The sequence below is a fragment of the Engystomops pustulosus genome, chromosome 4, assembly GCF_040894005.1.
Source record: "Engystomops pustulosus chromosome 4, aEngPut4.maternal, whole genome shotgun sequence".
Taxonomy (NCBI): Eukaryota; Metazoa; Chordata; class Amphibia; order Anura; family Leptodactylidae; genus Engystomops; species Engystomops pustulosus.
Genome location: NC_092414.1, coordinates 6966174 through 6993659, shown reverse-complemented (window position 1 = coordinate 6993659; position 27486 = coordinate 6966174). Strand labels below are relative to the sequence as shown.

The 27486-nt window shown below is 50.0% G+C and overlaps 1 protein-coding gene across 1 annotated transcript; it reads left to right on the top strand.

The window, feature by feature from the left end:
• Window positions 1–29: 29 nt before the first annotated feature.
• LOC140125963 (sodium- and chloride-dependent GABA transporter 1-like) lies at window positions 30–26632 on the top strand. The gene is made up of 14 exons (XM_072144959.1): window positions 30–369; window positions 454–585; window positions 1372–1472; window positions 1786–1895; window positions 16611–16743; window positions 24597–24731; window positions 24871–24974; window positions 25054–25178; window positions 25245–25357; window positions 25437–25568; window positions 25650–25752; window positions 25852–25952; window positions 26024–26191; window positions 26315–26632. Exons 1-14 carry the CDS (start codon window positions 138–140, stop codon window positions 26420–26422), a joined length of 1797 nt encoding a protein of 598 aa, XP_072001060.1. The 5' UTR covers window positions 30–137; the 3' UTR covers window positions 26423–26632.
• Window positions 26633–27486: the final 854 nt, after the last annotated feature.

Sequence of the window (27486 nt, the reverse complement as noted above, 5' to 3'; positions counted from 1 at the left end):
GGGGCTGCTGCAGCTCAGTGTGACTTGTGGGTCCGGGGAGGCAGCACTACTCATACAGGAGGACCCAGGAGGTAAGTGCTACCCACCTCTACAGCCCTCCATCCCCTCAGTCCGGGGGTCCAGTGTTCTGGTCCAGAATGGGGAAGATAGACGCCAACTCTGTGGAGCTGAACTCCCCGTGTGAGTCCCGCCAGGCGGCGCCCATTGACACGAACACCTCAGCTGTGGACAGTCAGAAGAAGAAGTCCAGCTCCGAGGACCGGGGCACATGGAAGGGCAAGTTTGACTTCTTGCTGTCGTGTGTGGGCTACGCCATCGGGCTGGGGAACGTCTGGCGCTTCCCGTATCTGTGCGGGAAGAACGGGGGAGGTAAGAGGTCGCGGGGGGGGGGGGGTCATTGTATCTGAGCCTGGGAAAGCTGGGTGATGTCTGACAATCCGACTCCTCCGCCAGGCGCCTTCCTCATCCCATACTTCCTGACCTTGGTCTTCGCTGGGATCCCGCTCTTCTTCCTGGAGACGGCGCTGGGACAGTTCACGTCTATCGGGGGTCTGGGGGTCTGGAAGCTCGCCCCCATGTTTAAAGGTACAAACAATAGACCAGAACCAGAACCAGATGTATAAGGGAGACCCGGATTGTATGTTACGTGTTATCAACATGCAACAAAAAGTTTCTCTAGTTTTTATGGAGAGATATAAGATAGATGGATAGATAACACCAGTGGACCTGCACTGCACAGGTCTCCTAGGGTCACAGGTCACAGGTCACTGCTTAGGTCACTGCTCAGGTCTGAGGATACAGATGCAGATCTCCTGGAAGAGAAAACAGTAACATATCTGTCTCCCCAGCATCTATTACTGCTGGAATATTATTCTCATTCTGATTCTACAGATCTGCTAACACTTACTGATATCTGCTGCGGCATGTTCCTGTGTCCCCTATGCAGCTCCCCCTCCCCTCCGCATAGAGGTGTATGTTATAGCATGTGCCCCTGTGCCTCTACTACTGGCGCCACCTCCTGCGCCCCCCCCCCCCAATAGACCTGTATGATGGTGTATGTGCCTCTACTTCTCCGCTGCTTTCACCATAAACCTGTGAGCTGTGGCCGGTCCTCAGTAAAGACAGATCTGAGCAGTGAATTGAGCAGTTTAGCAGAGGGATAAGTATGAGATAGATAGATAGATAGATAGATAGATAGATAGATAGATAGGAGATAGATAGATAGATAGATAGATAGGAGATAGATAGATAGATAGATAGATAGATAGATAGATAGATAGATAGATAAATAGATAGATAGATAGATAGGAGATAGATAGATATGTGATATATAGTATATGGATGAGCTGATGACAGGTTCCCTTTGTGCAGGTGTGGGGATGGCGGCTGTGGTCCTCTCCTTCTGGCTGAATGTATATTACATCGTTATCATCGCTTGGGCCCTTTATTATCTCTTCAACTCCTTCTCTTCGGTGAGTTCTCCACTATAAGTTATTTCGGGTCTACACCTGTATATGTGGGTGGGTTCCTATCGCTGAGGGGCCGGATATGTGGTACCCGATTATTGGCCGGGGTGCATGTCCTCAGTAGGTGGGGGGGCTTTGATCCTTTATATTCACTATGGATGATCCATGGATCCAGGATTGATTTATAATCCTTCCATTGCTGAGTGCACAGCGCCCGGCAGCAGCGTGTAAAGGGTCCCAGCAGTGTCATGGAGGTCACATGGTCAATGGATAATATTTAATCCATATTTTCCTCATCTTTCCTTCTTCTACCGGGAAGACTCTTCCGTGGCAAAGCTGCGACAACAGCTGGAACACGGAGCGCTGCTTCTCCAACTACTCCCTGAACGACACCACCAACCTCACCAGCGCCGTCACCGAGTTTTGGGAGTAAGTGATAGTTTTGGGGCTGATCTGCCTCAACTTTATATTGTAGCACCAGGACTGTGAAAAATGAGTGAGAGCTACAGGATAGAAGAGAAGTTTGTAGGGCAGATAGTACAGAGAATTGTCTCCTTGTAGCAGGATAGAAGAGAAGTGAGTGGGAGCTGCAGACAGGACAGAGAAGTGCCCCTTGTAGCAGGATAGAAGAGAAGTGAGTGGGAGCTGCAGACAGGACAGAGAAGTGTCCCGTGTAGCAGGATATAGGAGAAGTATCTTGTAGCTGCAGACAGGACAGAGAAGTGTCTCCATGTAGCAGGATAGAAGAGAAGTGAGTAGGAACTGTAGACAGTACAAAGAAGTGTTCCGTGTAGCAGGATAGAAGAGAAGTGAGTGGGAGCTGCAGACAGGACAGAGAAGTGTCCCTGTGTAGCAGGATAGAAGAGAAGTGTGTGGGAGCTGCAGACAGTACAGAGAAGTGTTCCATGTAGCAGAATAGAAGAGAAGTGAGTAGGAACTGTAGACAGGACAGAGAAGTGGCCCATGTAACAGGATAGAAGAGAAGTGAGTAGGAGCTGCAGACAGGACAGAAAAGTGTCATGTGTAGCAGGATAGAAGAGAAGTGTGTGGGAGCTGCAGACAGGACAGAGAAGTGTCCCGTGTAGCAGGATGGAAGAGAAGTGAGTAGGAGCTGCAGACAGGAGAGATAAGTGTCGCTGTGTAGCAGGATAGAAGAGAAGTGAGTAGGAGCTGCAAACAGTACAGAGAAGTGTCCCTGTGTAGCAGAATAGAAGAGAAGTGAGTGGGAGATGCAGACAGTACAGAGAAGTTTTCTGTGTAGCAGGATAGAAGAGAAGTGAGTGGGAGCTGCAGACAGGACAGAGAAGTGTCTCCGTGTAGCATGATGGAAGAGAAGTGAGAAGGAACTGTAGACAATACAGAGAAGTGGCCCATGTAACAGGATAGAAGAGAAGGGAATTGGAGCTGCAGGCAGGACAGAGAAGTATCGTGTGTAGCAGGATAGAAGAGAAGTGTGTGGGAGCTGCAGACAGTACAGAGAAGTGTCCCATGTAGCAGGATGTAAGAGAAGAGAGTAGGAGCTGCAGACAGGACAGATAAGTGTCCCCTGTTTAGCAGGATAGTAGAGAAGTGAGTAGGAGCTGCAGACAGTACAGAGAAGTGTTTAGTGTAGCAGGATAGAAGACAAGTGAGTGGGAGCTGCATATAGTACAAAGAAGTGTTCCGTGTAGCAGGATAGAAGAGAAGTGAGTAGGAGCTGCAGACAGGACAGAGAAGTGTCCCCATGTAGCAGGATAGAAGAGAAGAGTGTGGGAGCTGCAGACAGTACAGAGAAGTGTTCCGTGTAGCAGGATGTAAGAGAAGTGAGTAGGAGCTGCAGACAGGACAGATAAGTGTCCCCTGTGTAGCAGGATAGAAGAGAAGTGAGTGGGAGCTGCAGACAGTACAGAGAAGTGTCCCTGTGTAGCAGAATAGAAGAAAAGTGAGTGGGAGCTGCAGACAGTACAGAGAAGTTTCCTGTGTAGCAGAAGAGAAGTGAGTGGGAGCTGCAGACAGTACAGAGACGTGTTCCGTGTAGTAGGATAGAAGAGAAGTGAGTAGGAACTGTAGACAATACAGAGAAGTGGCCCATGTAACAGGATAGAAGAGAAGTGAGTAGGAGCTGCAGACAGGACAGAGTAGTGTCGTGTGTAGCAGGATAGAAGAGAAGTGTGTGGGAGCTGCAGACAGTACAGAGAAGTGTCCCATATAGCAGGATGTAAGAGAAGTGAGTAGGAGCTGCAGACAGGAGAGATAAGTGTCCCCTGTGTAGCAGGATAGAAGAGAAGTGAGTAGGAGCTGCAGACAGTACAGAGAAGTGTCCCTGTGTAGCTGAATAGAAGAGAAGTGAGTGGGAGCTGCAGAAAGTACATAGAAAAGTTCCTTGTAGCAGGATAGTAGAGAAGTGAGTGGGAGCTGCAGATAGTACAAAGAAGTGTTCCGTGTAGCAGGATAGAAGAGAAGTGAGTAGGAGCTGCAGACAGGACAGAGAAGTGTCCCCATGTAGCAGGATAGAAGAGAAGTGTGTGGGAGCTGCAGACAGTACAGAGAAGTGTTCCGTGTAGCAGGATGTAAGAGAAGTGAGTGGGAGCTGCAGACAGGACAGATAAGTGTCCCCTGTGTAGCAGGATAGAAGAGAAGTGAGTGGGAGCTGCAGACAGTACAGAGAAGTGTCCCTGTGTAGCAGAATAGAAGAGAAGTGAGTGGGAGCTGCAGACAGTACAGAGAAGTGTTCCGTGTAGCAGGATAGAAGAGAAGTGAGTGGGAGCTGCAGATAGTGCAAAGAAGTGTTCCGTGTAGCAGGATAGAAGAGAAGTGGTTAGGAACTGTAGACAATACAGAGAAGTGGCCCATGTAACAGGATAGAAGAGAAGTGAGTAGGAGCTGCAGACAGGACAGAGAAGTGTCGTGTGTTCCAGGATAGAAGAGAAGTGTGTGGGAGCTGCAGACAGTACAGAGAAGTGTCCCATGTAGCAGGATGTAAGAGAAGTGAGTAGGAGCTGCAGACAGGACAGATAAGTGTCCCCTGTGTAGCAGGATAGAAGAGAAGTGAGTGGGAGCTGCAGACAGTACAGAGAAGTATCCCTGTATAGCAGAATAGAAGAGAAGTGAGTGGGAGCTGCAGACAGTACAGAGAAGTTTCCTGTGTAGCAGAAGAGAAGTGAGTGAGAGCTGCAGATAGTACAGAGAAGTGTTCCGTGTAGCAGGAAAGAAGAGAAGTGAGTGGGAGCTGCAGATAGTACAAAGAAGTGTTCCGTGTAGCAGGATAGAAGAGAAGTGAGTAGGAGCTGAAGACAGGACAGAGAAGTGTCCCTGTGTAGCAGGATAGAAGAGAAGTGAGTGGGAGCTGCAAACAGGACAGAGAAGTGTCCCGTGTAGCAGGATAGAAGAGAAGTGAGTGGGAGCTGCAGACAGGAGAGATAAGTGTCCCTGTGTAGCAGGATAGAAGAGAAGTGAATAGGAGCTGCAGAAAGTACAGAGAAGTGTCCCTGTGTGGCAGAATAGAAGAGAAGTGAGTGGGAGCTGCAGACAGTACAGCGAAGTTTCCTTTGTAGCAGGATATAAGAGAAGTGAGTGGGAGCTGCAGACAGGACAGAGAAGTGCCCCCGTGTAGCAGGATAGAAGAGAAGTGAGTGTGAGCTGCAGATAGTACAGAGAAGTGTCCCGTGTAGCAGGATAGAAGAGAAGTGAGTGGGAGCTGCAGACAGGACAGAGAAGTGTCCTGTAGGATAGAAGAGAAGTGAGTGGGAGCTGCAGACAGTACAGAGAAGTGTCCTCCATGTAGCATAATAGAAGAGAAGTGAGTGGGAGCTGCAGACAGGACAGAGAAGTGTCCCCGTGTAGCAGGATAGAAGAGAATTGAGTGCGAGCTGCAAACAGGACAGAGAAGTGTCCCATGTAGCAAGATAGAAGAGAAGTGAGTAGGACCTGCAGACAGGAGAGATAAGTTTCCCTGTGTAGCAGGATAGAAGAGAAGTGAGTAGGAGCTGCAGACAGTACAGAGAAGTGTCCCTGTGTAGCAGAATAGAAGAGAAGTGAGTGGGAGCTGCAGACAGTACAGAGAAGTTTCCTGTGTAGCAGGATAGAAGAGAAGTGAGTGGGAGCTGCAGACAGGACAGAGAAGTGTCCCCATGTAGCAGGATAGAAGAGAAGTGTGTGGGAGCTGAAGACAGTACAAAGAAGTGTTCCGTGTAGCAGGATGTAAGAGAAGTGAGTAGGAGCTGCAGACAGGACAGATAAGTGTCCCCTGTGTAGCAGGATAGAAGAGAAGTGAGTGGGAGCTGCAGACAGTACAGAGAAGTGTCCCTGTGTAGCAGAATAGAAGAGAAGTGAGTGGGAGCTGCAGACAGGACAGAGAAGTTTCCTGTGTAGCAGAAGAGAAGTGAGTGGGAGCTGCAGACAGTACAGAGAAGTGTTCCGTGTAGCAGGATAGAAGAGAAGTGAGTGGGAGCTGCAGATAGTACAAAGAAGTGTTCCGTGTAGCAGGATAGAAGAGAAGTGAGTGGGAGCTGCAGACAAGACAGAGAAGTGTCCCTGTGTAGCAGGATAGAAAAGAAGTGAGTGGGAGCTGCAAACAGGACAGAGAAGTGTCCCGTGTAGCAGGATAGAAGAGAAGTGAGTAGGAGCTGCAGACAGGAGAGATAAGTGTCCTGTGTAGCAGGATAGAAGAGAAGTGAGTAGGAGCTACAGATAGTACAGAGAAGTGTCCCTGTATAGCAGAATAGAAGAGAAGTGAGTGGGAGCTGCAGACCGGACAGAGAAGTGTCTCCGTGTAGCAGGATAGAAGAGAAGTGAGTAGGAACTGTAGACAATACAGAGAAGTGGCCCATGTAACAGGATAGAAGAGAAGTGAATGTGAGCTGCAGACAGTACAGAGAAGTGGCCCATGTAACAGGCTAGAAGAGAAGTGAGTGTGAGCTGCAGATAGTACAGAGAAGTGTCCCGTGTAGCAGGATAGAAGAGAAGTGAGTGGGAGCTGCAGACAGGACAGAGAAGTGTCCTGGAGGATAGAAGAGAAGTGAGTGTGAGCTGCAGACAGTACAGAGAAGTGTCCCCCATGTAGTATAATAGAAGAGAAGTGAGTGGTAGCTGCAGACAGGACAGAGAAGTGTCCCCCGTGTAGCAGGATAGAAGAGAATTGAGTGCGAGCTGCAAACAGGACAGAGAAGTGTCCCATGTAGCAAGATAGAAGAGAAGTGAGTAGGAGCTGCAGACAGGAGAGATAAGTTTCCCTGTGTAGCAGGATAGAAGAGAAGTGAGTAGGAGGTGCAGACAGTACAGAGAAGTGTCCCTGTGTAGCAGAATAGAAGAGAAGTAAGTGGGAGCTGCAGACAGTACAGATAAGTTTCCTGTGTAGCAGGATAGAAGAGAAGTGAGTGGGAGCTGCAGACAGGACAGAGAAGTGTCCCCATGTAGCAGGATAGAAGAGAAGTGTGTGGGAGCTGAAGACAGTACAGAGAAGTGTTCCGTGTAGCAGGATGTAAGAGAAGTGAGTAGGAGCTGCAGACAGGAAAGATAAGTGTCCCTTGTGTAGCAGGATAGAAGAGAAGTGAGTGGGAGCTGCAGACAGTACAGAGAAGTGTCCCTGTGTAGCAGAATAGAAGAGAAGTGAGTGGCAGCTGCAGACAGTACAGAGAAGTGTTCCGTGTAGCAGGATAGAAGAGAAGTGAGTGGGAGCTGCAGATAGTACAAAGAAGTGTTCCTTGTAGCAGGATAGAAGAGAAGTGAGTGGGAGTGTCAGGTTCGCTAGGGAGATTGCTGGGACTTCTGGTTCTTCTGGTGGTGCCAGCAGCGTTCTCCGAACCCCGGCGCGTATCCGCGCAAACTCCACCTCTCGTCCTGGGCAGCGGCTGCTAAGATCTCGCGCTGTCTAGGAGTGGCTGGGACTTTGAACCTCTGCTTGGTGCTTGGTTGTTTCTGCACCATGAGGGGTTAATTCCCAGATGCTGTCCAGCACCTATCAGGTTCTGGAGGTGGAGTTCTGGCTGCATAAATTGCAGCTTCACTAGTCACCAGTGCCAGTGTTTGAAAATTCCTTTCTCCACCTGGTTGCTGCTAGTTTGTATTGCTCTGTATTTGTATCTATATTGTTGCTAACTCGGCTAGTTTTGGACTTTGACTCTTGCTTACTGATTCTGCTTTTGACGTACCCTCTAGTTGTGACTCCGGCTTGTTTACGATTCTTTTATGTTTTATGTTTGTCAGTCTGTTTGTGTTCCCCTTCCCACACTTACCCAGAATATTTCGAGTCTTCAAGTAGTCGCCCCACGGTTTAGCGTGGGGGGGCTATAGGAAGGGACAGAGGTTGGGGCAAGCTCAGGGCACACTTTCCCCTGTCTTTTGTGTAACCAACCCTAACAGAAACACTGGCCACACATAGGTCTGCATCCTGTATCCGACCTGCTACATTCTCTCCTCCCATGGAGCCTTTGTCAGCTGTGGTCGCTCAGGTCCAGACCCTAACTCAGCTTGTTCAGGATCTAGCCTCCCGTCTCCAAATTCAGGAATCTATGCAGGTTCCACGGCAGACATCACCGCAGGATCCACTGCCACCCACGCCTGAACCTAAGGTTCCTCTCCCTGACGTGTTTTTTGGTGACCGTAAGAAATTTTTTTCATTTCGGGAGGGCTGTAAACTTTACTTTTCTTTACGCCCTCGTTCATCGGGCACAGAGTTTCAAAGGGTGGGCGTGGTAATTTCCCTGTTGCGTGGGGATCCGCAAAATTGGGCTTTTTCTCTCCCACCTGACTCTCCATCCCGTTCTTCTCTTGACGCTTTTTTTTCTGCTTTAGGCCAGATTTATGACGAACCTGACCGCCGAGCACTTGCAGTTTCCCACCTTAGATCTCTGTGTCAGGGAAAACGGACAGCAGAAGATTATTGTGCTCAGTTCAGACAGTATGTGACTGACTCTCAATGGAATGACTGCGCCCTAAAAGACCAATTTATGTCCGGACTGTCAGACCGAGTACAGGACTTAGTCTTAGCTTATGCCGAGCCTCAGACATTAGATGATGCTATGACTCTGGTCATCCGAGTTGATTGTCGCCTAAGATCCAGGCGATCACCTCGGGTGTCCTCGGACTGTCAGCCAGCGGCCAGTCCGTCTCCAGGTAGTCCAGAATTGGAATCCATGGAGCTGGATAGCATCTCTCCTGCACAGCGGAAGCAACATCGAATAAGACGCCATCTTTGTTTCTACTGTGGAAGTCCTGATCATCAGATCAACACCTGTTCCAAGAGGCAGCAGCAGGAAAACTTCCGCTCCTAAGCAGTAGTCGGGGGGACTGCTTAGGAGCTCAGGTACTCCCTATTGTGTCTAGAATGTATTTACCTTGTACGGTTAAGTTTCAGTCTGTTTCCTGCACTGGTCGCGCCTTTTTGGATTCAGGTGCTGCGACTAATTTAATCGATTATAATTTTGTCTCTCAGTTTTGCATGTCATTGATTCCATTGTCCACTCCTATCCAGATGTCGGGTGCGGATTTGACCCCTCTACAGGCAGGGTTGATCAAATTCCGAACCCCGCAGATAAAGCTTATGGTAGGAGCTATGCATGAAGAATGGTGTTCTTTCCTAGTTATGGAAAACTTGTCTGAAAATGTCATTCTTGGTCTACCCTGGCTCCGGATCCATAATCCGGTAATTAATTGGGAAACTCTGGAGCTGGTTCATTGGGGTCCTCTCTGTAAGGATCACCTGTCCAGAGTTTCATTATGTACAGTAGTGACGGAAGATCAGGGTCTTCCAGGTTTTCTCTCGGACTACTCAGATGTGTTTTCAAAACCCTTGTCCCAAGTCCTTCCTCCTCACAGGGAGTTTGATTGTAAAATTGACCTTCTTCCTGATGCTAGATTGCCAAAGGGTCGTATATATAACTTGTCGGTACCAGAACGGGAGGCACTGAAGAGTTATATTGATGAGAGTTTGGCAATCGGACATATTCGTCCCTCTGAGTCGCCCACTGGGGCCGGGTTCTTTTTTGTTGAGAAAAAAGATGGTGGTTTACGGCCGTGTATTGACTATCGAGAATTAAATAAGATAACGGTAAAAAACTCAGGTCCCCTCCCCTTGATCCCGGATCTCTTAAATCAGGTTTCTGGGGCCCAAGTTTTCTCTAAATTAGATCTCAGAGGGGCTTATAACCTGATTCGGGTCCGAGAAGGGGATGAGTGGAAAACCGCATTTAATACACCTTTGGGGCACTTTGAATACCTGGTTATGCCCTTTGGTTTGAGTAATGCCCCAGCGGTTTTTCAAGGCTTTATGAACTCCATTTTTCATGATTACATCGGTGTGTTTATGGTGGTGTATCTAGACGATATTTTGATTTTTTCTCCTGATATGGTTTCTCACCAGCAACATCTCCGCCAAGTACTTACCAGGTTGCGCAAAAACCACCTCTTCGCTAAGCTGGAAAAGTGTGTTTTTTGCGTCCAGAAGGTTTCCTTCTTAGGTTATGTTGTGACTCCCTCTGATGTACAGATGGATCCAAGTAAGGTTCAGGCGCTCACGGACTGGGTTCGGCCTACCAATCTTAAGGCCCTACAACGGTTTTTAGGTTTCGCTAACTATTATCGGAACTTTATAAAGAACTTTTCTGTGATCGCCAAACCCCTCACGGATCTAACCCGTAAGGGTGCTGATCCAAACAACTGGTCCCCTGCCGCTTGCTCAGCGTTTGAAACTTTAAAAGCGGCATTCTCGTCAGCCCCAGTTTTGGTTCAACCTGACCTCTCTCTACCGTTTGTTGTGGAGGTTGATGCCTCCGAGGTAGGAGTAGGTGCAGTGTTGTCTCAGGGGTCCTCCACTCTCACCAGACTTAGGCCCTGTGCATATTTCTCTAGAAAGTTTTCCTCTTGTGAGAGGAATTATGATATTGGTAATCGAGAGCTCCTTGCCATTAAGTGGGCATTTGAAGTCTGGCGACACTTTTTGGAAGGAGCTCTTCATCCGATAACTGTGCTCACAGATCATAAGAACTTAGTATATTTGGATACTGCTAAGCGTTTGAACTCACGTCAGGCTAGGTGGGCCTTGTTTTTCTCTCGCTTTAATTTTGTGGTCACCTACCGACCTGGGTCAAAAAATGTGAAGGCTGATGCCTTGTCCCGTAGCTTCGGGACTCCTGAGCTTCCAGAGGCTGCTGACAGTAATATTTTGTCTCCAGGGGTTGTGCTGGCAGCTGTCTCCTCCCACCTCTCCTCTCAAATTTTAGCAGGACAAAAATCTGCACCCAAAGACCTTCCGGAAGGCAAATTATTTGTTCCTCTTTCTTGTCGTTTGAGAGTGTTGGAGGAGACGCATTGCTCAGTATTGGCAGGTCATCCGGGAATGCGGAGTACCTTGGATCTCTTAAAGAGAAGTTACTGGTGGCCTCACATGACTAATGATGTGCACGCATTTGTCCAAGCCTGTCAGGTCTGTGCGCGAGGAAAGACTCCCAGGAGACGTCCTGAGGGGCCTCTTCTTCCGCTTCCAGTTCCCACCAGGCCATGGTCTAAAGTGTCAATGGATTTTGTCACTGATCTGCCAGCATCTCAAGGCTATACAGTGATTTGGGTGGTAGTGGACCGTTTCTCCAAGATGGGACACTTTGTTCCATTAAAAAAGTTACCTTCAGCTGAAGAATTGGCTGATTTGTTTATACAGAACATTGTACGCCTCCATGGTATACCAGATGATATTGTGTCTGATAGGGGCGTACAATTTGTTTCCAAATTTTGGCGAGCATTTTGTTCTAGACTGGAAGTTAATCTGTCGTTCTCCTCAGCGTTTCATCCTGAGTCTAATGGTCAGTCCGAGAGAATGAATCAGGAGATGATTCAATATCTGCGACTCTTTGTCTCGGACAGTCAGGACCAGTGGGTGAAATTCCTTCCGTTGGCAGAATTTGCTATTAATAACCACTGTAGTTCGTCCACACAGGTATCTCCGTTTTTCTGCAATTATGGTTTTCATCCACGTTTCTCTTTTTCATCTGTGCCTGTCTCAAATATTCCTCGAGCGGAAGCCATTACATCCAAGTTGCGCTCGCTCTGGTCACAAGTTCGGGAGAATATTCAGAGGGCTCAAAATTCTATGGTCCAACAAACTGAAAGAAGGCGCACTAAATCTGATACGTTTGTGGTGGGGGATAAAGTGTGGTTATCTACAAAAAACCTTAAATTGAAGGTCCCCTCTTTGAAGTTTGCGCCCAGGTTTGTGGGTCCGTTTGTTGTTACTCATATTGTTAACCCGGTTTCCTTCAAGATTACACTTCCAGCAGGGTGGCGGGTCCATAACACCTTCCATAAGAGTCTTCTGAAGCGCTATGTTGAGCCTGTTTTGCCTCTTTCTGACCCTCCTTCTCCATCTATTGTGGAGGGGAATCTGGAATTTGAGGTGGAAAAGGTGGTGAGTTCCAGATGGGTAGGTAACTCCCTGCAGTACCTGGTCCATTGGAAAGGTTTTGGTCCTGAGGATAGGTCTTGGGTTCCGGCTAGAGATGTTCATGCTCCACGGTTACTCAGGTTATTTCATCAGACCTACCCTCAGAAGCCATCTTTAAGATCTAGGGGTCCGAAGGCCCCCCGTCAGGGGGGGGGTACTGTCAGGTTCGCTAGGGAGATTGCTGGGACTTCTGGTTCTTCTGGTGGTGCCAGCAGCGTTCTCCGAACCCCGGCGCGTATCCGCGCAAACTCCACCTCTCGTCCTGGGCAGCGGCTGCTAAGATCTCGCGCTGTCTAGGAGTGGCTGGGACTTTGAACCTCTGCTTGGTGCTTGGTTGTTTCTGCACCATGAGGGGTTAATTCCCAGATGCTGTCCAGCACCTATCAGGTTCTGGAGGTGGAGTTCTGGCTGCATAAATTGCAGCTTCACTAGTCACCAGTGCCAGTGTTTGAAAATTCCTTTCTCCACCTGGTTGCTGCTAGTTTGTATTGCTCTGTATTTGTATCTATATTGTTGCTAACTCGGCTAGTTTTGGACTTTGACTCTTGCTTACTGATTCTGCTTTTGACGTACCCTCTAGTTGTGACTCCGGCTTGTTTACGATTCTTTTATGTTTTATGTTTGTCAGTCTGTTTGTGTTCCCCTTCCCACACTTACCCAGAATATTTCGAGTCTTCAAGTAGTCGCCCCACGGTTTAGCGTGGGGGGGCTATAGGAAGGGACAGAGGTTGGGGCAAGCTCAGGGCACACTTTCCCCTGTCTTTTGTGTAACCAACCCTAACAGGGAGCTGCAGACAGGACAGAGAAGTGTCCCCATGTAGCAGGATAGAAGAGAAGTGTGTGGGAGCTGAAGACAGTATAGAGAAGTGTTCCGTGTAGCAGGATGTAAGAGAAGTGAGTAGGAGCTGCAGACAGGACAGATAAGTGTCCCCTGTGTAGCAGGATAGAAGAGAAGTGAGTGGGAGCTGCAGACAGTACAGAGAAGTGTCCCTGTGTAGCAGAATAGAAGAGAAGTGAGTGGGAGCTGCAGACAGGACAGAGAAGTTTCCTGTGTAGCAGAAGAGAAGTGAGTGGGAGCTGCAGACAGTACAGAGAAGTGTTCCGTGTAGCAGGATAGAAGAGAAGTGAGTGGGAGCTGCAGATAGTACAAAGAAGTGTTCCGTGTAGCAGGATAGAAGAGAAGTGAGTGGGAGCTGCAGACAAGACAGAGAAGTGTCCCTGTGTAGCAGGATAGAAGAGAAGTGAGTGGGAGCTGCAAGCAGGACAGAGAAGTGTCCCGTGTAGCAGGATAGAAGAGAAGTGAGTAGGAGCTGCAGACAGGAGAGATAAGTGTCCTGTGTAGCAGGATAGAAGAGAAGTGAGTAGGAGCTACAGATAGTACAGAGAAGTGTCCCTGTATAGCAGAATAGAAGAGAAGTGAGTGGGAGCTGCAGACAGGACAGAGAAGTGTCTCCGTGTAGCAGGATAGAAGAGAAGTGAGTAGGAACTGTAGACAATACAGAGAAGTGGCCCATGTAACAGGATAGAAGAGAAGTGAATGTGAGCTGCAGACAGTACAGAGAAGTGGCCCATGTAACAGGCTATAAGAGAAGTGAGTGTGAGCTGCAGATAGTACAGAGAAGTGTCCCGTGTAGCAGGATAGAAGAGAAGTGAGTGTGAGCTGCAGACAGGACAGAGAAGTGTCCTGGAGGATAGAAGAGAAGTGAGTGTGAGCTGCAGACAGTACAGAGAAGTGTCCCCCATGTAGTATAATAGAAGAGAAGTGAGTGGGAGCTGCAGACAGGACAGAGAAGTGTCCCCCGTGTAGCAGGATAGAAGAGAATTGAGTGCGAGCTGCAAACAGGACAGAGAAGTGTCCCATGTAGCAAGATAGAAGAGAAGTGAGTAGGAGCTGCAGACAGGAGAGATAAGTTTCCCTGTGTAGCAGGATAGAAGAGAAGTGAGTAGGAGGTGCAGACAGTACAGAGAAGTGTCCCTGTGTAGCAGAATAGAAGAGAAGTAAGTGGGAGCTGCAGACAGTACAGATAAGCTTCCTGTGTAGCAGGATAGAAGAGAAGTGAGTGGGAGCTGCAGACAGGACAGAGAAGTCTCCCCATGTAGCAGGATAGAAGAGAAGTGTGTGGGAGCTGAAGACAGTACAGAGAAGTGTTCCGTGTAGCAGGATGTAAGAGAAGTGAGTAGGAGCTGCAGACAGGACAGAGAAGTGGCCCTTGTGTAGCAGGATAGAAGAGAAGTGAGTGGGAGCTGCAGACAGTACAGAGAAGTGTCCCTGTGTAGCAGAATAGAAGATAAGTGAGTGGGAGCTGCAGACAGTACAGAGAAATGTTCCGTGTAGCAGGATAGAAGAGAAGTGAGTGGGAGCTGCAGATAGTACAAAGAAGTGTTCCGTGTAGCAGGATAGAAGAGAAGTGAGTGGGAGCTGCAGACAGGACAGAGAAGTGTCCCTGTGTAGCAGGATAGAAGAGAAGTGAGTGGGAGCTGCAAACAGGACAGAGAAGTGTCCCGTGTAGCAGGATAGAAGAGAAGTGAGTAGGAGCTGCAGACAGGAGAGATAAGTGTCCCTGTGTAGCAGGATAGAAGAGAAGTGAGTAGGAGCTGCAGATAGTACAGAGAAGTGTCCCTGTGTAGCAGAATAGAAGAGAAGTGAGTGGGAGCTGCAGACAGGACAGAGAAGTGTCTCCGTGTAGCAGGATAGAAGAGAAGTGAGTAGGAACTGTAGACAATACAGAGAAGTGGCCCATGTAACAGGATAGAAGAGAAGTGAATGTGAGCTGCAGACAGGACAGAGAAGTGCTGCCGTGTAGCAGGATAGAAGAGAAGTGAGTGGGAGCTGCAGATAGTACAGAGAAGTGTCCCGTGTAGCAGGATAGAAGAGAAGTGAGTGGGAGCTGCAGACAGTACAGAGAAGTTTCTTGTGTAGCAGAAGAGAAGTGAGTGTGAGCTGCAGATAGTACAGAGAAGTGTCCCGTGTAGCAGGATAGAAGAGAAGTGAGTGGGAGCTGCAGACAGGACAGAGAAGTGTCCCTGTGTAGCAGAATAGAAGAGAAGTGAGTGGGAGCTGCAGACAGTACAGAGAAATTTCTTGTGTAGCAGAAGAGAAGTGAGTGGGAGCTGCAGACAGTACAGAGAAGTGTTCCGTGTAGCAGGATAGAAGAGAAGTGAGTGGGAGCTGCAGACAGGACAGAGAAGTGTCCCTGTGTAGCAGGATAGAAGAGAAGTGAGTGGGAGCTGCAAACAGGACAGAGAAGTGTCCCGTGTAGCAGGATAGAAGAGAAGTGAGTAGGAGCTGCAGACAGGAGAGATAAGTGTCCCTGTGTAGCAGGATAGAAGAGAAGTGAGTAGATGCTGCAGATAGTACAGAGAAGTGTCTCCGTGTAGCAGGATAGAAGAGAAGTGAGTGGGAGCTGCAGACAGGACAGAGAAGTGTCTCCGTGTAGCAGGATAGAAGAGAAGTGAGTGGGAACTGTAGACAATACAGAGAAGTGGCCCATGTAACAGGATAGAAGAGAAGTGAATGTGAGCTGCAGACAGGACAGAGAAGTGCTGCCGTGTAGCAGAATAGAAGAGAAGTGAGTGTGAGTTGCAGATAGTACAGAGAAGTGTCCCGTGTAGTAGGATAGAAGAGAAGTGAGTGGGAGCTGCAGACAGGACAGAGAAGTGTCCTGGAGGATAGAAGAGAAGTGAGTGTGTGCTGCAGACAGTACAGAGAATTGTTCCCAATGTAGCATAATAGAAGGGAAGTGAGTGAGAGCTGCAGACAGGACAGAGAAGTATCACAGTGTAGCAGGATGACCACACTGGTGTCTGAGGAGGATACTTGGCAGAATTACAGGGGGGCAGCAGGAGATCAGCACTGGGGGATCCCCTCCAGGGGAAGCCCCTGCTGAGGAGGTCATTGGGTGCAGGGTGTCACACACCTGGGTGCTGCTGTGGGGGTCATTCTCATGCTGGGGTGCGGGAGAGAAGCAGAGAGGAGCTTGCAGGAGGATCACATGTAAGAGCCCGAATCTAACATTGCGCCTAAACTGCACCTAAAGTAACGTGATTAATAAGAGGCAGAAACTCATCATCACAGATGGCTGGAACTGGTGATAATTCTGGCGCAACAACGAGACTTGAGCACAGAACAGCGATACGTCCGGCCCATTGTGTCTGATCTTGCAGAGATCAATGGCATTTAAAGGGAACCTGTCATCAGAAATTGACCTCATTAACCAGAATGTTGTGAAGCAGATTAACACCTTCCAGATCATGTTTATTTCATGAGGACATCATTCAGAAAATTATCTTTAAAGTGAGTTGTAAATTGGTTGTATAAAGTCATGGAGGCGGAGAGGTCAGCACTGAAGTCAAGCTCTCTGCACCGCAGAATGGAGGAGATCTGGTTAGTGATGTGTCTGGATGTAGGACCATCAAGTACATATATGAAGTGAGGAGAGCTTGACTTCAGTGTTAAACTCTCCGCCTCCTTGACTTTATACAACCAAATTACATCTCACTCCAAAGTGGATCTTCTGGACGATGCCACCGCACTGGGCCATGAAATAGACATGATCTACAAGGTGTTCAGCTGCTTCATTACATACCGGTAGTGGATTATTTCTGATGACAGGTTCACTTTAAGCAATTGTTGCTAAGCTGCAGTACTACACATGGCCTGTAGATAGGTGGGGCACAGTTTGTTCCTCAGATCCGTCCTTTTCCTGCTTCCACCCTTATTGTTTGCATTGTAGGAGGAATATGCATCAGGTCACAGGTGGACTTGGAGAACCGGGGAATATTCGTTGGCCCTTGGCGTGCACCCTGGCACTTTCCTGGGTGATGGTTTACTTCTCTATCTGGAAAGGCGTGGAGTGGACTGGGAAGGTGAAGTATAGAGGATGTATCTTTCTTCTCCTCTTCCCCTCTCGGTATTTTACTTTTCTCCTCATCTTCTCTGGTGGTTTACATCTCCTCTCGGGTGGTTTCTTCTCCGTTTCTCCTCTCGGGTGGTTTCTTCTCCGTTTCCCCTCTCGGGTGGTTTCTTCTCCGTTTCCCCTCTCGGGTGGTTCACTTCTCCCCTTCTCCTCTCAGGTGGTTTACTTCTCCCCTTCTCCTCTCAGGTGGTTTACTTCTCCGTTTCTCCTCTCGGGTGGTTCACTTCTCCGTTTCTCCTCTCGGGTGGTTTACTTCTCCGTTTCTCCTCTCAGGTGGTTTACTTCTCCCCTTCTCCTCTTGGGTGGTTCACTTCTCCGTTTCTCCTCTCGGGTGGTTCACTTCTCCCCTTCTCCTCTCGGGTGGTTCACTTCTCCGTTTCTCCTCTCGGGTGGTTCACTTCTCCGCTTCTCCTCTCGAGTGGTTCACTTCTCCGTTTCTCCTCTCGGGTGGTTTACTTCTCCGCTTCTCCTCTCGGGTGGTTTACTTCTCCGCTTCTCCTCTTGGGTGGTTCACTTCTCCGTTTCTCCTTTCGGGTGGTTTACTTTTCCCCTTCTTCTCTCGGGTGGTTTACTTCTCCGCTTCTCCTCTCGAGTGGTTCACTTCTCCGTTTCTCCTCTCGGGTGGTTTCTTCTCCGTTTCCCCTCTCGGGTGGTTTCTTCTCCGTTTCCCCTCTCGGGTGGTTCACTTCTCCGTTTCTCCTCTCAGGTGGTTTACTTCTCCATTTCTCCTCTCGGGTGGTTCACTTCTCCCCTTCTCCTCTTGGGTGGTTCACTTCTCCGTTTCTCCTCTCGGGTGGTTTACTTCTCCCCTTCTCCTCTTGGGTGGTTCACTTCTCCGTTTCTCCTCTCGGGTGGTTTACTTCTCCGTTTCTCCTCTCGGGTGGTTTACTTCTCCCCTTCTCCTCTTGGGTGGTTCACTTCTCCGTTTCTCCTCTCGGGTGGTTCACTTCTCCCATTCTCCTCTTGGGTGGTTCACTTCTCCGTTTCTCCTCTCAGGTGGTTCACTTCTTCCCTTCTTCTCTCGGATGGTTTACGTCTCCGTTTCTCCTCTCGGGTGGTTCACTTCTCCGTTTCTCCTCTCGGGTGGTTTACTTCTCCATTTCTTCTCTCGGGTGGTTCACTTCTCCGTTTCTCCTCTCGGGTGGTTCACTTCTCCCCTTCTCCTCTCGGGTGGTTCACTTCTCCCCTTCTCCTCTCGGGTGGTTTACGTCTCCGTTTCTCCTCTCGGGTGGTTTACTTCTCAGTTTCCCCTTTCGGCTGGTTCACTTCTTCACTTTTTCTCTTGGGTGGTTTACTTCTCCGTTTCTCCTCTCGGGTGGGTTACTTCTCCTTTTCTCCTCTCGGGTGGTTTACTTCTCCGTTTCTCCTCTTGGTTGGTTTACTTCTCCCCTTCTCCTCTCGGTTGGTTCACTTCTCCGTTTCTCCTCTTGGGTGGTTTACTTCTTCACTTCTCCTCTCGGGTGGTTTACTTCTCCGTTTCTCCTCTTGGGTGGTTTACTTCTTCACTTCTCCTCTCGGGTAGTTTACTTCTCCCTTTCTTCTCTTGGGTGGTTTACTTCTTCCCTTCTTCTCTCGGGTGGTTTACTTCTCCCTTTCTTCTCTTGGATGGTTTACTTCTTCCCTTCTTCTCTCGGGTGGTTCACTTCTCCGTTTCTCCTCTCGGGTGGTTTACTTCTCCCCTTCTCCTCTCGGTTGGTTCACTTCTCCGTTTCTCCTCTCGGGTGGTTTACTTCTCCATTTCTCCTCTCGGGTGGTTCACTTCTCCGTTTCTCCTCTCGGGTGGTTCACTTCTCCCCTTCTCCTCTCGGGTGGTTTACTTCTCCATTTCTTCTCTCGGGTGGTTCACTTCTCCGTTTCTCCTCTCGGGTGGTTCACTTCTCCGTTTCTCCTCTCAGGTGGTTCACTTCTTCCCTTCTTCTCTCGGATGGTTTACGTCTCCGTTTCTCCTCTCGGGTGGTTTACTTCTCCGTTTCTCCTCTCGGGTGGTTTACTTCTCCATTTCTTCTCTCGGGTGGTTCACTTCTCCATTTCTCCTCTTGGGTGGTTCACTTGGCGTGCACCCTGGCACTTTCCTGGGTGATGGTTTACTTCTCTATCTGGAAAGGCGTGGAGTGGACTGGGAAGGTGAAGTATAGAGGATGTATCTTTCTTCTCCTCTTCCCCTCTCGGTATTTTACTTTTCTCCTCATCTTCTCTGGTGGTTTACATCTCCTCTCGGGTGGTTTCTTCTCCGTTTCTCCTCTCGGGTGGTTTCTTCTCCGTTTCTCCTCTCGGGTGGTTTCTTCTCCGTTTCCCCTCTCGGGTGGTTTCTTCTCCGTTTCCCCTCTCGGGTGGTTCACTTCTCCCCTTCTCCTCTCAGGTGGTTTACTTCTCCCCTTCTCCTCTCAGGTGGTTTACTTCTCCGTTTCTCCTCTCGGGTGGTTCACTTCTCCGTTTCTCCTCTCGGGTGGTTTACTTCTCCGTTTCTCCTCTCGGGTGGTTTACTTCTCCCCTTCTCCTCTTGGGTGGTTCACTTCTCCGTTTCTCCTCTCGGGTGGTTCACTTCTCCCCTTCTCCTCTTGGGTGGTTCACTTCTCCCCTTCTCCTCTCGGGTGGTTCACTTCTCCGCTTCTCCTCTCGAGTGGTTCACTTCTCCGTTTCTCCTCTCGGGTGGTTTACTTCTCCGCTTCTCCTCTCGGGTGGTTTACTTCTCCGCTTCTCCTCTTGGGTGGTTCACTTCTCCGTTTCTCCTTTCGGGTGGTTTACTTTTCCCCTTCTTCTCTCGGGTGGTTTACTTCTCCGCTTCTCCTCTCGAGTGGTTCACTTCTCCGTTTCTCCTCTCGGGTGGTTTCTTCTCCGTTTCCCCTCTCGGGTGGTTTCTTCTCCGTTTCCCCTCTCGGGTGGTTCACTTCTCCGTTTCTCCTCTCAGGTGGTTTACTTCTCCATTTCTCCTCTCGGGTGGTTCACTTCTCCCCTTCTCCTCTTGGGTGGTTCACTTCTCCGTTTCTCCTCTCGGGTGGTTTACTTCTCCCCTTCTCCTCTTGGGTGGTTCACTTCTCCGTTTCTCCTCTCGGGTGGTTTACTTCTCCGTTTCTCCTCTCGGGTGGTTTACTTCTCCCCTTCTCCTCTTGGGTGGTTCACTTCTCCGTTTCTCCTCTCGGGTGGTTCACTTCTCCCATTCTCCTCTTGGGTGGTTCACTTCTCCGTTTCTCCTCTCAGGTGGTTCACTTCTTCCCTTCTTCTCTCGGATGGTTCACTTCTCCGTTTCTCCTCTCGGGTGGTTCACTTCTCCGTTTCTCCTCTCGGGTGGTTTACTTCTCCATTTCTTCTCTCGGGTGGTTCACTTCTCCGTTTCTCCTCTCGGGTGGTTCACTTCTCCCCTTCTCCTCTCGGGTGGTTCACTTCTCCCCTTCTCCTCTCGGGTGGTTTACGTCTCCATTTCTCCTCTCGGGTGGTTTACTTCTCAGTTTCCCCTTTCGGCTGGTTCACTTCTTCACTTTTTCTCTTGGGTGGTTTACTTCTCCGTTTCTCCTCTCGGGTGGGTTACTTCTCCTTTTCTCCTCTCGGGTGGTTTACTTCTCCGTTTCTCCTCTTGGTTGGTTTACTTCTCCCCTTCTCCTCTCGGTTGGTTCACTTCTCCGTTTCTCCTCTTGGGTGGTTTACTTCTTCACTTCTCCTCTCGGGTGGTTTACTTCTCCGTTTCTCCTCTTGGGTGGTTTACTTCTTCACTTCTCCTCTCGGGTAGTTTACTTCTCCCTTTCTTCTCTTGGGTGGTTTACTTCTTCCCTTCTTCTCTCGGGTGGTTTACTTCTCCCTTTCTTCTCTTGGATGGTTTACTTCTTCCCTTCTTCTCTCGGGTGGTTCACTTCTCCGTTTCTCCTCTCGGGTGGTTTACTTCTCCCCTTCTCCTCTCGGTTGGTTCACTTCTCCGTTTCTCCTCTCGGTTGGTTCACTTCTCCGTTTCTCCTCTCGGGTGGTTCACTTTTCGCCTTCTCCTCTCCGTTTCTTCTCTTGGGTGGTTTACTTCTTCCCTTCTTCTCTCGGGTGGTTTACTTCTCCCCTTCTCCTCTCGGGTGGTTTACTTCTCCGTTTCTCATCCCGGGTGGTTTACTTCTCTCCTTTGCCTCTCAGATGGTTTACTCCCCCCTCCCCTATTGAGTGGTCTATTTCTCCACTTCTCCTCAGATGGTTTACCTATGCCGTTCTCCTCTTAGGTGTTTTACTTCTTCTCTTTCTCCTCTTGGGTGTTTTTTGATTTCTGTTTCTCCTCTCGGGTGGTTTACGTCTCCGCTTCTCCTCTCGGGTGGTTTACGTCTCCGTTTCTCCTCTCGGGTGGTTTACATCTCTGCTTCTCCTCTCGGGTGGTTTACTTCTCCCCTTCTTCTCTCGGGTGGTTTACTTCTCCCCTTCTCCTCTCGGGTGGTTTACTTCTCCCCTTCTCCTCTCGGGTGGTTTACTTCTCCCCTTCCTCTCTCAGGTGGTTTACTTCTCCCCTTCTCCTCTCGGGTGGTTTACTTCTCCGCTTCTCCTCTCGGGTGTTTTACGTCTACGCTTCTCCTCTCGGGTGGTTTACTTCTCCGCTTCTCCTCTCGGGTGTTTTACGTCTACGCTTCTCCTCTCGGGTGGTTTACTTCTACCCTTCTCCTCTCGGGTGGTTTACATCTCTGCTTCTCCTCTCGGGTGGTTTACTTCTCCCCTTCTTCTCTCGGGTGGTTTACGTCTCCTCTTCTTCTCTCGGGTGGTTTACTTCTCCCCTTCTCCTCTCGGGTGGTTTACTTCTTCCCTTCTTCTCTCGGGTGGTTTTCTTCTCCCCTTCTCCTCTCGGGTGGTTTACTTCTCCCCTTCTCCTCTCGGGTGATTTACTTCTCCCCTTCTTCTCTCGGGTGGTTTACTTCTCCGCTTCTCCTCTCGGGTGGTTTACTTCTCCCCTTCTCCTCTCGGGTGGTTGACTTCTCCCCATGTCCTCTTGGGTGGATTTCTTCTCCCCCTTCTCCTCTCGGGTGGTTTACGTCTCTGCTTCTCCTCTCGGGTGGTTTACGTCTCTGCTTCTCCCCTTGGGTGGTTTACTTCTCCCCTTCTCCTCTTGGGTGGTTCACTTCTCCGTTTCTCCTCTCGGGTGGTTCACTTCTCCCCTTCTCCTCTTGGGTGGTTCACTTCTCCCCTTCTCCTCTCGGGTGGTTCACTTCTCCGCTTCTCCTCTCGAGTGGTTCACTTCTCCGTTTCTCCTCTCGGGTGGTTTACTTCTCCGCTTCTCCTCTCGGGTGGTTTACTTCTCCGCTTCTCCTCTTGGGTGGTTCACTTCTCCGTTTCTCCTTTCGGGTGGTTTACTTTTCCCCTTCTTCTCTCGGGTGGTTTACTTCTCCGCTTCTCCTCTCGAGTGGTTCACTTCTCCGTTTCTCCTCTCGGGTGGTTTCTTCTCCGTTTCCCCTCTCGGGTGGTTTCTTCTCCGTTTCCCCTCTCGGGTGGTTCACTTCTCCGTTTCTCCTCTCAGGTGGTTTACTTCTCCATTTCTCCTCTTGGGTGGTTCACTTCTCCGTTTCTCCTCTCGGGTGGTTTACTTCTCCCCTTCTCCTCTTGGGTGGTTCACTTCTCCGTTTCTCCTCTCGGGTGGTTTACTTCTCCGTTTCTCCTCTCGGGTGGTTTACTTCTCCCCTTCTCCTCTTGGGTGGTTCACTTCTCCCATTCTCCTCTTGGGTGGTTCACTTCTCCCATTCTCCTCTTGGGTGGTTCACTTCTCCGTTTCTCCTCTCAGGTGGTTCACTTCTTCCCTTCTTCTCTCGGATGGTTTACGTCTCCGTTTCTCCTCTCGGGTGGTTCACTTCTCCGTTTCTCCTCTCGGGTGGTTCACTTCTCCGTTTCTCCTCTCGGGTGGTTCACTTCTCCGTTTCTCCTCTCGGGTGGTTCACTTCTCCCCTTCTCCTCTCGGGTGGTTCACTTCTCCCCTTCTCCTCTCGGGTGGTTTACGTCTCCGTTTCTCCTCTCGGGTGGTTTACTTCTCAGTTTCCCCTTTCGGCTGGTTCACTTCTTCACTTTTTCTCTTGGGTGGTTTACTTCTCCGTTTCTCCTCTCGGGTGGGTTACTTCTCCTTTTCTCCTCTCGGGTGGTTTACTTCTCCGTTTCTCCTCTTGGTTGGTTTACTTCTCCCCTTCTCCTCTCGGTTGGTTCACTTCTCCGTTTCTCCTCTTGGGTGGTTTACTTCTTCACTTCTCCTCTCGGGTGGTTTACTTCTCCGTTTCTCCTCTTGGGTGGTTTACTTCTTCACTTCTCCTCTCGGGTAGTTTACTTCTCCCTTTCTTCTCTTGGGTGGTTTACTTCTTCCCTTCTTCTCTCGGGTGGTTTACTTCTCCCTTTCTTCTCTTGGATGGTTTACTTCTTCCCTTCTTCTCTCGGGTGGTTCACTTCTCCGTTTCTCCTCTCGGGTGGTTTACTTCTCCCCTTCTCCTCTCGGTTGGTTCACTTCTCCGTTTCTCCTCTCGGTTGGTTCACTTCTCCGTTTCTCCTCTCGGGTGGTTCACTTTTCGCCTTCTCCTCTCCGTTTCTTCTCTTGGGTGGTTTACTTCTTCCCTTCTTCTCTCGGGTGGTTTACTTCTCCCCTTCTCCTCTCGGGTGGTTTACTTCTCCGTTTCTCATCCCGGGTGGTTTACTTCTCTCCTTTGCCTCTCAGATGGTTTACTCCCCCCTCCCCTATTGAGTGGTCTATTTCTCCACTTCTCCTCAGATGGTTTACCTATGCCGTTCTCCTCTTAGGTGTTTTACTTCTTCTCTTTCTCCTCTTGGGTGTTTTTTGATTTCTGTTTCTCCTCTCGGGTGGTTTACGTCTCCGCTTCTCCTCTCGGGTGGTTTACGTCTCCGTTTCTCCTCTCGGGTGGTTTACATCTCTGCTTCTCCTCTCGGGTGGTTTACTTCTCCCCTTCTTCTCTCGGGTGGTTTACTTCTCCCCTTCTCCTCTCGGGTGGTTTACTTCTCCCCTTCTCCTCTCGGGTGGTTTACTTCTCCCCTTCCTCTCTCAGGTGGTTTACTTCTCCCCTTCTCCTCTCGGGTGGTTTACTTCTCCGCTTCTCCTCTCGGGTGTTTTACGTCTACGCTTCTCCTCTCGGGTGGTTTACTTCTCCGCTTCTCCTCTCGGGTGTTTTACGTCTACGCTTCTCCTCTCGGGTGGTTTACTTCTACCCTTCTCCTCTCGGGTGGTTTACATCTCTGCTTCTCCTCTCGGGTGGTTTACTTCTCCCCTTCTTCTCTCGGGTGGTTTACGTCTCCTCTTCTTCTCTCGGGTGGTTTACTTCTCCCCTTCTCCTCTCGGGTGGTTTACTTCTTCCCTTCTTCTCTCGGGTGGTTTTCTTCTCCCCTTCTCCTCTCGGGTGGTTTACTTCTCCCCTTCTCCTCTCGGGTGATTTACTTCTCCCCTTCTTCTCTCGGGTGGTTTACTTCTCCGCTTCTCCTCTCGGGTGGTTTACTTCTCCCCTTCTCCTCTCGGGTGGTTGACTTCTCCCCATGTCCTCTTGGGTGGATTTCTTCTCCCCCTTCTCCTCTCGGGTGGTTTACGTCTCTGCTTCTCCTCTCGGGTGGTTTACGTCTCTGCTTCTCCCCTTGGGTGGTTTACTTCTCCCCTTCTCCTCTCAGGTGGTTTACTTCTCCGTTTCTCCTCTCGGGTGGTTTACTTCTCCGTTTCTCCTCTCGAGTGGTTTACTTCTCCGTTTCTCCTCTCGAGTGGTTTACATCTCTGCTTCTCCTCTCGGGTGGTTGACTTCTCCCCATGTCCTCTTGGGTGGATTTCTTCTCCCCATGTCCTCTTGGGTAGATTTCTTCTCCCCCTTCTCCTCTCAGGTGGTTTACTTCTCAGCGACTTATCCATACTTCATGCTGGTGATCCTGTTCTTCCGTGGGATCACCCTTCCCGGAGCGATGGATGGGATTCGCTTCTATATTACCCCAGACTTCAGCAAACTGGCAGAATCTGAGGTGAGAGTCTGATGTAATGACTGTAAATCTGTGTCCCTATGACAACACTTCTCGTGCTCGGCCGGTATAATAGTTTGTAACTGGTTCTTATCAGGAGTCTGTGCTGATTTATTACTGGATTTATCGGTCTCTTCCTCAGGTTTGGATGGACGCGGCCACGCAGATCTTCTTCTCCTATGGTCTGGGCCTGGGGTCCCTCATTGCTCTGGGGAGCTACAATTCCTTCCACAACAATGTGTACAGGTGAGGAGTAACCCTTTAGCTCCCACGGCTCTCTAGCCATGGTGAGACTACAACTCCCAGCATGCTCTGCTCCCTGCAGGGACTCCATCATCGTGTGCGGGATAAACTCCTCCACCAGTATGTTTGCCGGACTGGTCATCTTCTCCATCGTTGGCTTCATGTCCCACATCACCAAGAAACCGATCCAGGAGCTGGCGGCATCAGGTAACAGAACTCGCGGGCGCCTCATGTATGAAGGGTCACATGACTACTAACGCTTCGTCTGTGCAGGGCCGGGACTGGCATTCCTGGCATATCCACAGGCCGTCACCCAGCTGCCCATGTCTCCCGTCTGGTCCATCCTCTTCTTCTCCATGCTGGTCATGTTGGGTCTGGACAGCCAGGTAGGTCCATAGCCCCTCCTGAAATCCTCTGCGCTGCTGGGAGACTCTGCTGAAATCCTCTGTGCTGCTTCACTTCCAGTTTTGCACAGTGGAAGGCTTCATTACCGCCCTGGTGGACGAATACCCGCAATTTCTTAGGAGTCGGAAGAAAATCTTCATCGCCGGCGTCTGCTTCGTCTCCTTCATCGTCGGGTTCTCTAACATCACCCAGGTGGGTAGGAAAACCCCTGCACAGGGGGTAACTGATGACCTGGTGGTCTGGGCTAGTTTTACTTCCTTGTGTTTCTTACAGGGAGGAATCTACGTCTTCAAGCTCTTTGACTACTACTCGGCCAGCGGGATGTGCCTCCTGTTCCTGGTCTTCTTCGAGACGGTCTCCATATCCTGGTGTTACGGTGAGTGGGGTCATGTGACTTTGTATTGTCCCTGCACTACCTTGCTTGTACTGTAGGGGGAGACTGTGGGCAGCATTGTAACCCCTTCACCCCCGGCAGGTGTGGACCGCTTCTACCAGGACATTGAGGAGATGATCGGGTACCAGCCCTGCTCCTGGTGGAAGCTCTGCTGGGCCTACTTCACCCCCTTCGTCTGTTTGGTGAGTCGCCCTGAAATATTTGCCCCCCCCATTGTGATGCAGGGTCACTTATCTTTCCTTTCCTGCCACAGGGGGTCTTCATATTCAGCGTGGTAGAGATGACCCCTCTGACCCTAGGCCGGTATGTGTACCCTCCGTGGGGTCAGGGCATCGGCTGGCTCATGGCGCTCTCTTCTATGGTGCTGATCCCTGGATATATGTTATACATGTTCCTGACCTCATCCGGCACCGTTGCCCAGGTAGGTAGCGATGTTGTGTCATACTCCAGTCACATCCAAAACTGCATCCACAATCCTAGTGCATTTACTAGTGAGAATGCAGCTCTGGATGTAACTAGAGGATCCTCCCATCTTTTCGTCCAGCGCCTCAGAGATATGACGCAGCCAAAAATGCAGCGAGTGATGCAGAAAAACGGACTGCGCCCCCGACTCAGCCTGGAGGGGAACACGCGGGAGACCCCCGGAGTGTAGCGTCCTTCAGGTCACATGATCCACCACTCTTTATACATCATCCCTTCTGGCCAATCATTGCTTCCCATCACTTCCTGTTGATGTCTGGGCTGAAGAGCTTACAGTTAGTACACCCCCCAGGATGCACCGATCTCAGTGCCTTATGGCGTCACCTAATTATTATATTATATTACAGAGGTTTGTGTATAATGAATAAATAGAAATGTTACAGACCAGTATTAAAAATATTGTCATTTGTGGGAGGAGCTAGAGGAGTGGTCTGGTGCTGGGGGAGGAGTGGTCTGGGACATGGCGCTGCTAGAGGAGTCACCTGGGATACGGCGCTGCTAGAGGAGGAGTCACATGGGATATGGCACTGCTAGAGGAGGAGTCACCTATGATATGGCGCTGCTACAGGAGGAGTGGTCTGGGATATGGCGCTGCTACAGGAGGAGAGGTCTGGGATATGGCGCTGCTACAGGAGGAGTGGTCTGGGATATGGCGCTGCTACAGGAGGAGTGGTCTGGGATATGGCGCTGCTACAGGAGGAGTGGTCTGGGATATGGCGATGCTACAGGAGGAGAGGTCTGGCATATGGCGCTGCTAGAGGAGGAGTGGTCTGGGATATGGCGCTGCTAGAGGAGGAGTGGTCTGGGATATGGCGCTGCTAGAGGAGTCACCTGGTATACGGCGCTGCTAGAGGAAAAGTCAGCTGGGATATGGTGCTGCTAGAGGAGGAGTGGTCTGGATTATGGCGCTGCTGGTGGAGGAGGAACCTGGGATATAGCGATGCTAGAGGAGGAGTGGTCTGGGATATGGCGCTGCTAGAGGAGGAGTCACCTGGGATATAGCGATGCTAGAGGAGGAGTGGTCTGGGATATGGCGCTGCTAGAGGAGGAGTCATCTGGGATATGGCGATGCTAGAGGAGGAGTGGTCTGGGATATGGCGCTGCTACAGGAGGAGAGGTCTGGGATATGGCGCTGCTAGAAGAGGAGTGGTCTGGGATATGGCGCTGCTAGAAGAGGAGTGGTCTGGGATATGGCGCTGCCAGAGGAGGAGTGGTCTGGGATATGGCGCTGCTAGA

Bases quoted from the DNA above. Each gene is read 5' to 3' on its own strand.
- LOC140125963 (XM_072144959.1), top strand. From the start codon at position 138: ATGGGGAAGATAGACGCCAACTCTGTGGAGCTGAACTCCCCGTGTGAG. The intron at 25,358-25,436 runs GTAGGTCCATAG...CTTCACTTCCAG, and splicing joins TGTTGGGTCTGGACAGCCAG to TTTTGCACAGTGGAAGGCTT. The intron at 25,953-26,023 runs GTGAGTCGCCCT...TTCCTGCCACAG, and splicing joins TCACCCCCTTCGTCTGTTTG to GGGGTCTTCATATTCAGCGT.